The following is a 12,314-nucleotide window of genomic DNA, read 5'->3' on the forward strand; positions in this document are numbered from 1 at the left end:
GCGCCCAACCACGACAACCACAAGGTCCTCTGTCCAGGATGAGGCCTTCATCTCGGAGCTTATAACTGACGCTATGACACAAGCAAAATGAACTGCTGAAATAAGTAATAAAGTTATAAATTATTCACATGTAAATCGGTGCACGACTCTGTGTGCAATTGGGTGCGGTCTACCGTATTTACCGTAGCATGTCATGAGTGTGACAAGTGCGATTAGAATGGAAGTGCGATGAGATAATTGGTGAGTGTTGATTAAAATTGCAGCGTCAAAACTGTACGAGACAACTCGTTATGTATCTGCCTTTGCTCTATACAGAAAAAGGGACTAAAAGGGATTTATGACTTTAGTGACAAGTGTAAAAGTATGGTTACTTTTGTACATGGAGTGTTACCACAGTGGGTAGTCACGCAACGAACTAGTTTGCGCAGCGGCGTAAGAATACGTGCTCACGCAGCACAAGAAGTCACGTTCCATTATTGCCACACTCACTTTTATTCATTTTTGTATGATTATAGCACAGGAGTGTTTTTATTTGAAAAAATATATAATCATTTGAAGATTATGAATTGCACGCGGTGCTTGAGCTTGTGCAGCGGGATAAGAACACATGCTCACGGGATACAAAAACAAATACAGGGTGTGCGATTTGTTTCTTTTTGTTTTGCGTCTGCAGTTATTATATATACAGTTTCGTCTCTTAAATTGATACAAGGGTTTCAAGATAGGATTTATTGTCTTGGTTGGGGGTTTGTATTTAGGGTTTCAAGAGTGGGTGAGGTTTTGTGTGTGTGTGTTGACCCTGAAAGTGGCAGTGAGCCTATTCCTTCATCCACCCTTGCCCCCTTTTTTTCCTCCTTTCCTTTATTTCATATTTTTATCCTTCCTTTCAACCTCCTCCTCTTTCCTACTTCCATCTGTCCCCCCTTTCAACCCACCCTCCCTTTCATGCATCCTCTCCTCCCTCCCCTCACCCTGCCCTCCTTTCATCCTTCCTTTCACTCTCCAAACCCCTAATTCCTGCCTCCCTTTCTTTTTTTACTTCATTCTATCCTTCCTTTCATTCACCCTTGGTTTGGTTCTCCTACCTTCCTTAGTTCATCACCCTTACTTCCTACATCAACCCTAATTCCTTGTTCCCTTCTTTCCTTCCATCCTTCCGTTCATGCCATCAAATTAATTTTAGCCCACGCCGACGCTATATTTCCTGTATTTACGACCCAACAACTGCATAATATTAGGTTAGTGGTAGACTACGGCGCGTTCTGATTAACGTACACAAATATTGGCGTCGCCGCCGTGTAACTGCGTCGTAAACCGAGGACCTCGCGTACAAGGACCGTTTCAGTCGTGTTAAGTTAGACTTTTGAAGCTAAGTAGGGCAACTCGTGTGTGGGAATGTGAATCGAGTGTGACTAGTGAATGCGGTGTGAGTGTCACATGTCGTCGCGGGTAAGCCAGTTTGACATCTTGGCTTCCCACGAGTGACACTTTTTTTTTTTTTTTTTTTTTTTTATCAGTGTCACACACGTCGACATCTACCGGGCTTCTCAAAAACTAGCGCGGACGTTGCAGCAAGGAGAAAAGCGGCCATGGCGAACGACGAAAGCCATCCAACTTTGGAGTCGTGGCTCAGTGAGTATAACAGGAAGAGTTTGGTTGACTTTTTAGCGGTTGCTTTCGTGCTTTCCGTTCCAGTTTTGACGCGATGTTAGTGAACGCATCTCCTCGTGGCGTCTGCTGCGTTCGCGTCACGACTCGTGACATCCGCGTAAATGAATGTTTTGGACCGTTTGCTTGGGACTAACAACGCAAATAATTCGATTGATTTCGTGCATTTGTCATCGAAAGGTGTTATGTATTGGAAATATTGGTGGAAACCGCAGACGGTTGTAACAGGAAGTTGGTTCATGTCAGGGGTATTATGGAAGTTGAGCCAACGTTCATGATTTTATTTATTTTATGAGGCAATTACAAAATTTCTAAAATATAACACTATATGTGGAAATCAGTATCACAAGTAAAGTTCACCTATAGGTAAACGGTAAACGCAACTGTACTTGTCTGAAAATAATGTAAAGGTTTTGTTTCCTTCTTTTTGTCTGAACAACAGAGAAACCTTTTTTCTTTAAACGGTTAGAAAATTGTATTTCGCATAAAAAAACTGGTAAAGTATAAACTGCTATTTCACAAGAACTAACTTTACTCAAGGACATAATGTTGGGATGTAGTTAAGATGTTAAACATTTTCTACAATAAGTAAGTTATTAATAGTAAGAGAATTTGACAGAATAGTGAGGAACCTTTTGTGGGTCTTATGTTTTCACTTCCTCATTATGTCACGTCATTATCCTGTATATATTATTAGGTAATTATAATTGTTTAATAATCTCAGAGTGGTTGCTGTGTTTTAACACTTTTCTCTTGTCCAGACAGGTCTACGGACCCAAACAACCCAGAAGACAGATGGGACTGCATCCAGGCCTTCTTTCAATTGGTCAACAAGGAGGCTGCTGGGTGAGCAGAGTGTTCAGAATCTGAATCTGAATCTGAATCAGAATCATCTCGAACGAGCTCTGAACTCCTGTTGATGTTTTCACATGTGCACGGTGAATTCGGGTTTACGGTTGAAGCGCGACGACGTTGCCTCACTTCCATGTTGACATATTTGCTCCGTTACGAAATCCCATCCAAGTGTGAGGCGCGCCACAAAAACAAAGTCTTTCATCTTTGATGCAAGGCTGCGTAGTTTCTCAGTAATCCAGGTCATGGTAATCCAAAAAGGTTTAATCGAGGCAACAAGACAGTTGTTGTTTGTCGAAGATGTTTCACCTCTAAATATTTACGCGTGTAGTGTCTCTATTCATGTGTCCAGTGGGGGTGGTCACAATGGGGTAGTTGTTGTTGCCAGGCGTGGCTGGTGAACGACCGTCCTGCATACCAACCGGTCATTCACGTGCCTGGCGTAAGCTCATTAGTGGCCACTCTTTCCATAGAGTGAGACGATCTTGTGGGGGAGAGATGTCAGGAAATTGTTGTAAGCAGACAATACGTGATGCTGCAAATCTCCTTTGTTTAGAGAGGAACTTTTTTATTTTTTTTATTTTGACATCGATTGCTTCTTTCACACCTCTTTCAAACTGGTAGCGGTCTGTCCGGGTAGGTTTTTGTAGTCCAAAAACGGTAATGTGTTGTCTTTGATGGTTTCCCAAGTGAAACTGATGTTTGCATCCACACAGTTGATGTGTTCACTAAACAAAGAGATCGTAAAGAAGTGGGCAGGCTTATCTAGATACGAGTTTATCTGGTAATATTAAATATTCTATAGCTGTAAGATGCTTGAATGTACTTAAAAATTGATCTTGACTGTGCTCAGATAGTGCATGAATCCTGTTTTTCGTGCCTTAGCATGTCTGCTACATTTTACAGTATATTTTATTTTGTTTGTGTCAGTCCACAGGTGGCTCTCAGTCTTCTTGCTCATAAAATCCAGTCTCCCCAAGAAAAAGAGGCTCTACAAGCTCTGACTGTAAGTAATCGAAACCTCAGTGTATTTTTGGACGCTACATTTTCTGTACCGCTCTATCCTCACAGGGATAGAGCGACCCTGAACTGGTCGCCAGCCAATCGCAGGGCACATAGAAACAAACGACTATTCGCACGCACATTCACAACTAAGGGCAATTTAGAGTCTTCAATCAACCTACCATGCATGTTTTTGGGATGTGGAAGGAAATCGGAGTGCCTGGAGAGAACCCACGCAGGCACGGGGAGAACATGCAAACTCCACACAGGCGGGGGCGGGATTTGAACCCCGGTCCTCAGAACTGTGAGGGAGATGTGCTAGCTATGGTTCACATGCGAACGTTAAAGAGTCAACGAGTGAGCCCGATTAACTCTGTTGCTAACCAAAACAGCAGCACCGAAGCACATCAACCGTCTCTTAGATCAATTGTGGAGTCGTAACGCATGTTGAAAATGAATTTCCTGTGCAGTATTTCACTTTAACGATAATCAGCATTCCAATAGATTCTGATATTGGATGACTCCACATGTGGTGTTGTGTGTGTCCATGTTTATGTACCTGGCAGCTACGCGACTTCATGTTGTTCTGCCTCGGTGATAGTCCTAGCGCCCGTTCCAGCTGACTTCAGCAAAAATACACCCTTGATTTGGCACATTGTGAGTTTATTTGAATGCTACTCTGCTTTGTGTTGACACACGCACACAAGTTAGGGAAACTGAAATCGCCTCAGGAGGGGGCTAATCTCGTAATTCTCTGAAATCTTTTAGCATATTCACACATCCACAAAATGCTCTCAGCAACAGGGAGAAGCCCTGGCTTCTCCTTGACTCTGAAAATGATAAAAATGGAGTAGATGTGTTAGCATATAGGAGAGTGTCAGGACACATGTAAACATTGCTTTTTGTTCGTGCGCAGCAGGGGGTCTGTGAATAATATGTGCGACTAATTTATATCACGTTGGCCTGAACACGATGGATTTCCGTTGTTGTTCCACTTTTAGTGTCACTCCCAGGATCTTCTGACAGCCATGTGACATCCAGCAGCACGGCTCTCCGTGCAGTTTAGTTTGTTCAAGAGGATGTAACGTTTGCTCATTCCGTTCAGTTTGGGGTGATCTGTCGCTGCTGCTTTGTTCCCAGGTTCTTGAGGCGTGCATGAATAACTGTGGCAAGAGGTTCCACGGAGAAGCGGCCAAGTTTCGATTCCTCAACGAGCTCATCAAAGTTTTGACGCCAAAGGTTAGGCTCCATGCTGGTCCTCGGATGAAGTGCAGGAATTAACATTACATTGTAACTTCTAAGGTAGGAAACAATGAGTTTTGGGACACTGGTCGACCACCTTTAGATTTTGAAACAACTTTTTCAAAAGCAAGTCACGGAAACAGAAGTAGTGATACCTCGACTTGCAAGTTTTTTCGAGATACCAGCCATTGCTCTTATGAGCGTTCGCCTGATGTTGCGAGCAAATATTTGATAGAACGAGCGTGAGGGAATTTCAAAACAAGCAGCAGTTTGGCAGATAGTGAACAATTCTTCAAAATAGAGTGCTTGCGTCATGCTTGTATCGCTATTCACAGTTTAAGTTGACTGTAAAACTAAACATGAAGCAACAAATTACATGTGTAGTTAACCAAGCCAGTAACTTCACTAGCTTAATGGTAACATATAATGGGAAACACCATAGACGAGTTACCGAAATTAGCATTGCTATCAGCTTAGGAACTTACATTTGAACACCAATGGTAGCAACACGTGCATACAATAATACTCACAGACTGACATCATAGATGCTCCTCACGTAAGGTTTTTTTCTTAACCATTTGTAGTGGTTACATATCAGTGGTTAACAAAAAGAAGTTAACCACTGATATGTAAAAATTACTTAAACTATGATAGGTGTAGTCTTCTTCTCTTTACACTCGTTGTTGAATCTGCTCCTTTTTGGAATAAATGTTGCAAAAAACAATAAAAAAAACAAACATGTAGGCTGCAGTTGATTCCTTGATGCTCGTTGTACTGAGCTCTCATGAGGTACGCTTAGGTCTCGCAGCGATATGCTGACGTCTCATCTGAGGTCATATTATTATTATTCTTTTTTTAGAATGGCATTGCAAAACCGGAAGAAAAGGCCTCCTAAAAAGCAAAACGCACATCAAAATGACCTCAGTTGTATGACTCCATAGCAATCAACACGTAACCGTAGTTTGGTCAGGTTTGTTCTGACTTGGCCAACTTCCTCTGTTCTCAGTACTTTGGTTCCTGGACTGCCCAGACAGTTAAAGACAGACTGACTCAGGTTCTTTATGGTTGGACGCTCTGGCTCAAAGACGAAACAAAGATTCAGGACGCCTACTCCATGCTCAAGAAACAAGGTGCTGCACAATGCCTTAGGAAGTCTCACACGGTCACATAATACATTTTTACTTCCTTGATGCAATGTGCTTATTTTAGGCATCATAAAAAAGGATCCCAAACTACCAGATACAGTCACAATGGCCCCTCCACCTCAAAGAGCCACAGACTCCGTTTTTGACCAAGAGGACAAGGCAACGGTATGTATATGCACGTTTGTGTGTGCATTAGAGGAGGTTTTCCCCATTACTTTAGTAGTCATCCTGCTTTTTTTCTTTCCTCTCAGCTCTTAGCCAGATTATTAAAAAGTGGATGTCCCAAAGACCTGGAGACTGCCAACAGGCTCATTAAAAGCACAATGAAAGAGGTGAGGCCACTTATGAACGACGCCATACAGCACACACTTATCTGTGTTTTTATTTTTATTTTTGTTTCGTTTTATTAAAACAGTTGTGTTTGTGTGTTGGTTAGGAGCAGGAGAAGGCAGAGAAAGCATCAAAGCGTGAATCAACTCTGAAGGCGGTGGAGAGCAGCACCAAGCAGCTCAGGGAGATGTTGGACGAGCACACTGAAGTGGCTTTCCAGCCCAGTGACGAATTAAAGGTAGTAACATCACTATTTTTCACCTACTGCTGCACAATTCAATACTAGAACTGTATGTATTACAGTATAATTAACCAATGATTTAATAAAAGTTAGATGTAAATTTTTTTTATTTTGTTATGAGCAGTAAATTGATGAACCAGTTATTTAAAAAAATTCCAACGCATATATAAATATTTAATATAATTATTTCACTAATATTTTTCTGAATCTAACCAATAAATTATTTCTAAAAAAAATTACTGTAATTGCAAATGTGAATGTGTTCATTTTTCTATATTGTTTCTCTTCGCAATATGAATTAACCAATAATTTCATGAGCAGTGAATGAATACATTTTGATGAACTCATTTTAGGGAAGAAAACAGTTAAAGTAATGCAATAAATATTAGGTACATCACTTTTGATGATGGGCCGGTTTTTGATGAACCAGTTATTTAGAAAAATTCCAACGCATATAGAAATATTTAATATAATTATTTCACTAATATTTTTCTGAATCTAACCAATAAATTATTTCTAAAAAGAATTACTGTAATTGCAAATGTGAATGTGTTCATTTTTCTATATTGTTTCTCTTCGCAATGTGAATTAACCAATAATTTCATGAGAAGTGAATGAATACATTTTGATGAACTCATTTTAGGGAAGAAAACAGTTAAAGTAATGCAATAAATATTAGGTACATCACTTTTGATGATGGGCCGGTTTAAAGAAGGTACTGAGCCGTATGAGGCGTTCGGGCCATACTTTGCCCACCCCTGGTCTAAAATGTCAATTATCCAATCATAGGCAAAACCCTGCAATGTCCAGATCAAAAGAATGGAAAATTCTGCTGTAAAAGATCAGCTCCTTTTTTTCCCAATAGTCTTAAATATTTATCAGCTACTGTTTGTCTTCTATATTTCAGGTCTTGTATGAGAGCTGCGAGCGTCTGAGGCCGAGCCTTTTCCGACTGGCTAGCGACACGGTGGATGACGACGAGGCCCTGACGCAAATCCTGGCAGCCAACGACGATCTCACGCTGGTCGTGAACGCCTACAAGGAACGAACTGGGAGGCGGGAGTGTAACGGAAGAAGTAAAAGTAAAGAAGCGGTGACAGAAGAAAACAAGAGTGAGGCCGTATAATGTCACATTAGTGAACTGCTGATTTGCTGTTAATGTTATTTGACCGAGTGTTCTTATTGTAGCTGCTGCGAGTCCCAGAGAGATCAAGAGCTACCATCTCATCGACCTCTCGGCTCTCGACTCGCCTCAGACTGACAGAAAAGCCAACTCGCCTTTGTCCTTTCACTCCTCGTCACCTCTCTTTTCCTCTTCTCTGGAAAGCACCTGCAACTCCCCAACTGAGCAGAACCCTCCACGATCAGGCACGTCTGCATGTTTTTGTTTTTCTCACTCTAACTGTAGCGAAGCGACAGCCGCACATATTGCGCAAAAACTGCCACTGCTACTGATTTTGAATTATACCTAGTCCAAGATGTCCCATAGATCAGAGGTTATACTCTTTGTAGTTTATTGCAATTATTACTGCCGTGTGTAATTTTCCTCTTAACCCCCAATAGTTTATCGTGTTATATTAAAGAAATAATTCGACAGATTTAAAAATACTTTGTATTGTATTTTGGTTGCAAATGAATATTAGGGCTACACTGAAAAGAATTTTGAGGAAAAACATTTTGGGGGGGGAGAAAAAAAGTTGTATATTTTCAGGGAAAAATGTTGCAATATTACTAAAATAAGATTGTATTTTTTTAAAATGAAATACCACAATACAGTGAGAATAAAATCATCCTTTTTTTTCAAGATAAAATAGTTATAATATTACAACAACAAAGTAGGTTTTCAAGATAAAAAGACAGACTCCTATGAGAATAAAGTAGTATTTTTTTTTAAATAAAACATTCTAAAATGAGTTTATTATTCTCTTAATATGACAACTTCTTTTGAAAAAAGACATTCGATGATGCCTTGAGGTACGTTTTTGAGATATGATATGAGCTATCGTTCGGCTGAGTTTTTGCTTTGACGTGTGGGCAAACATTTCAGATATGAGAGATGTATGGCTGCAGGTAACTCAACTCACTTCACAACTAGCAGCCGTTAGGCAGAACGTGAACAGTTCTTCAAAAAAAAGTCCTCAAGCTTTTTATTGCCACTCCCAGTTGAAGTTTCATGTCAAACTAAACGTGAAAGTAAGAGAGTTACAATGTGTATTCACTGTAGTACTTGCCAAAATATGGGTTTATTTTCTTAAGATTGCAACTTTTTTAGTCTTTTTACCTTGCAAAATGGCAAACTTATTCTCACAATATTCCAACATCTAAAAAAAAATACTTTTTATCTCACAAGAATACAACTTTACAGGTACATCTCAATTAATTAGAATATGGTAGAAAACACTATGTAGATTCATTAAATACTTTTCAGAGAGCAAACTCCTGCTTAATTAACTAACTAACTCAATTAAGCTGTTGACACTATTCTGATTTATTGAGTTGTACCTATTTTCACAACATTACGGTGTGATTCTTGTAGTTTCTGTCTAACTTTGTCATGCCCTTTGATTCTAGAGTTATTTCTACTCTCTCCAAAGTCATATTATGATGAGCTGATGCAGGTAAGAATTATAACAAGAAGTTCAAGGCTCTGATGTGATATTATTAGATTTCAAATATATATATATATATATATATAATACATATTTTTCCCTACAGCTCAGTGGAGCAGTCGATGGAACGAATAAAGAGAGGGGCCCTTCACTGAGAGCCCGTGGATGTGGGGAAAACGGTTCTGCTTCAGCAAATGAAATAAACATATGGTGAACATGGCAAACTCAACCCGGACGTGCCAATTTTCTGTTCACGACAAATTGTATTTTGTTTGTCATTGCCCCTTTTTTTGCCTTCTGTCAGGTCACAGAATCAACAGTTCACAAGTTTAGGCTCATCTTCATGTTCCTCTCAACTCCCAGCACCTTCGGAAGACGCCGCTTCTCCGCAGCATGTACTGAAAAATGTCTTTGTTCCCATGGAGACCATAAAGTCTAGTACGTTTATCACAGGGCTGGGCAAACTTCATTGGTGAAGGGCCACATTTTAAATCAGACAGATGGGCCAATTTAGGTAAAGATACATTTTTCAAAAAACGCCTAAGGCTAAAGTGTTAATCAAAAACAAGATAGAACTTTTATTCCTAAAAAAATATATTTAATATTATTTATAACCCACTATAACATCATGCAGAGAACATTAACACCACTTAAATATAGGAAAGTAAGAAATGTACTTAAGTAATGATTCAATGACAATGCACTGCACAGAAGAGTAAAAAAAAAAAAAAAAAACAGTTCTCAAAAATTAAATGTAAATGTCTTGAACTTAAAAGTTGAATACGACTGAACTGCACTCTTTCATGTACCACGCTTACAATTACTGTTCTATATAATTCTCAATTGACAATTCTCTATTAGCGAGTGTTGTTTTTCGGTCCTTCTCAGGAAGTTATTGTAAAGCGCGTCAACTTCTTTTCGCAGGTCAGCTCGAGCCCATCACTATATTTGACCAGGGTGGCATCCACGTCTCGCTTCATTTCACCAGGGACTCGCCGCCCGGTCATCCTGGCGTCGCTGTGGTCGTCATCTCCACGGTGAACACTTCCTCCCTGGAGGTGAAAGATTTAATGTTTCAAGCCGCTGTCCCAAAGGTGAAAACACTTCAAACACAAAAGTATCCAAGGAGGAAGGAGGGCCGTGTCAACTTCGCTTTTTTTTTTTTTTTTTTTGCCCGGTAGACCATGTCGGTGAAACTTCAACCTTCATCTACAACACACCTGCCTCCATACAACCCCCTCCTGCCCCCGCCTGCCATTGCCCAGGTCATCCTGTTGGCTAATCCACACAAGGTGAGTCAGCTCAGCTTTCATTCATTCATTCATTTTCCGAACCGTTCATCCTCACTAGGGTCTCGCCGGCCTCATCTTTCATGTGGTTTGATTTTGAAAATACAAAAGACAAAAATAAATATACCTGTAGTTCATGTCGTGGCAGAGGCATTTATTTAGGGGAAGGAATGAATGTATACAAATACATTCTTATGATAATATTAAACATAAACTATACAAGGTAGGTCAAACGTCGGTGCAGTTGTGCCTTAAGATACGGCTGACTTGACTTGCGAGGGCAGACCTAAGATACGAGCGCCGAGTGAACTCAACTCACTTCACAGTAAGCAGCACTTTGGCAAATAGTGAAGAATTCTTCAAAAAAGAGGCTTCAAACTGTTTATTGCCTCTACAAATTGAAGTTTACTGTCATACTAAACATAAAATCAAGAGAATTGCACCTTGTGTTTAACACAACCACATAGCTTAACTTTCAGTCCGCTAGCTAAATGCTAAGACGAAATAGCATCTTCCTTACACTGCTATAACCCTTTAAGCAACAGATTGAACACAAACTGTGCAGTAGTACATGTTGACAGACAATATAACAGTACTCACTGTCATATATCCTCTGCAAAGAATGACTAATATACCAGAAAGCGCAGCACAATTGATGCAGTGACTTCTGTTCAAATTTAATTGTCATTACTCTGTTATTACAAAGGGTAAGGAGTAGGCTCTGTATGTGTTGTAGTAAAGATGCCTATCGTGACACATGTTGGTATGAGTCATTATTTATTTTTATTATTATTACTATTATTTGAGGTGCGGTGTTTATTCATTCACGTGGACAACACTCCCTTCCCTGAATTGAGGCAGGGACGCTATACTGCAGTACAAATATTTGAGTAAATGCAGTATTTTCATCGACGTTTCTCAGTTATTTTGCTGGATACATTTACTACAACTTTACTCAACGAGTTCCGCAAATCTTGATGACCGTATAATTGTTTGACCTTGGCGGAGGTCCGCACTCTGCCTGACTCATATAATTTCTGGATCTTTGCTTCCTCAGTGTAAAATGCGCCTGCGCTACAAGCTCGCTCTGATACACGGACGGCAACAGTTGAATGAGACCGGTGAGATAGGAAACTTCCCGGACTGGATGTCTCTGATTGGCTCCTGAAAACACCACACACACACACACACAACCACAAACCCTCATCGGGTTGCACGAAAAAAAAAAGTGACGCTTAACATTGAGTCAGCGTAAAAATGGTTTGGCTTTTACTCCTGATTCGACTTGTCACGGTGTTTGTCAGTCACATCTGTCACTTAAAATGTCTGATTTGCCTATAATACATTTGTATCGTTCCCAACATGTCATAAGGACGACATTGTTTTAGTCTCGGCACTGCTGGAGGCGATTTGTTTTTCCCCCCAAAATACTGTATGTTTGGTTTTTATTCATGCATTTTGTGTGTTATTACTGTAGCTAGAATCATCGTGACTCAATTTTGCTGATTACATATTTTGCATCTGTAGCCTCATCTGACCCCATTAATAACTGTGAATAAAACAAGACCAGAGCAGTGTTAACCGTCTGAAACTGTTGTAATCTGTTCACTTGGTAAATAATGACGATATTATCGTTGTATCTTCTTTGCTGAATCAGGAAAACAACAATTGTCAGTTTATCCATCCATCCATCCATTTTCAACACCGCTTATCCTGGTTAGGGTCGCGGGACGCTGGATCCTATCCCAGCTGACTTCGGGCGAAAGGCGGACTACACCCTGAACTGGTCGCAGGGCACATATAGACACGGACAACCATTCGCACTCACATTCACACCGTCACTGAGTGGGAACTGAACCAAGGTCAGGCGAGCTGCACCAAAGTCAGGCGAGTGTACCACTACACCATCAGTGACTTACAATTGTCAGTTTAAAAA

The 12,314-nt window shown here is 40.3% G+C and overlaps 1 protein-coding gene across 6 annotated transcripts; it reads left to right on the top strand.

Moving 5' to 3' along the window:
- The first annotated feature begins 17 nt into the window (after nucleotides 1-17).
- On the top strand, nucleotides 18-11,959 carry LOC133404372 (ADP-ribosylation factor-binding protein GGA3-like). Of its 6 annotated transcripts, none has more exons than XM_061680193.1 (17): nucleotides 18-104; nucleotides 1,518-1,632; nucleotides 2,430-2,514; nucleotides 3,451-3,526; nucleotides 4,663-4,761; nucleotides 5,771-5,894; nucleotides 5,974-6,074; nucleotides 6,161-6,241; nucleotides 6,346-6,477; nucleotides 7,388-7,592; nucleotides 7,669-7,848; nucleotides 9,052-9,098; nucleotides 9,196-9,299; nucleotides 9,394-9,527; nucleotides 10,014-10,183; nucleotides 10,271-10,381; nucleotides 11,436-11,959. In XM_061680193.1, the coding sequence occupies exons 2-17, from the start codon at nucleotides 1,590-1,592 to the stop codon at nucleotides 11,544-11,546; spliced, it is 1,803 nt and encodes a 600-aa protein (XP_061536177.1). In that variant the 5' UTR covers nucleotides 18-104; nucleotides 1,518-1,589; the 3' UTR covers nucleotides 11,547-11,959. The 6 variants fall into 6 exon arrangements, 5 of the variants coding, with proteins under 5 accessions (XP_061536177.1, XP_061536175.1, XP_061536178.1 ...); XM_061680191.1 differs by lacking the exon at nucleotides 18-104 and adding an exon at nucleotides 971-1,238; XR_009768813.1 differs by lacking the exons at nucleotides 18-104; nucleotides 11,436-11,959 and adding an exon at nucleotides 970-1,238 and having other exon boundaries at nucleotides 9,394-9,484; nucleotides 10,271-10,357.
- Nucleotides 11,960-12,314: the final 355 nt, after the last annotated feature.

Source organism: Phycodurus eques, chromosome 6 (genome assembly GCF_024500275.1).
Source record: "Phycodurus eques isolate BA_2022a chromosome 6, UOR_Pequ_1.1, whole genome shotgun sequence".
NCBI classification, from domain to species: Eukaryota; Metazoa; Chordata; class Actinopteri; order Syngnathiformes; family Syngnathidae; genus Phycodurus; species Phycodurus eques.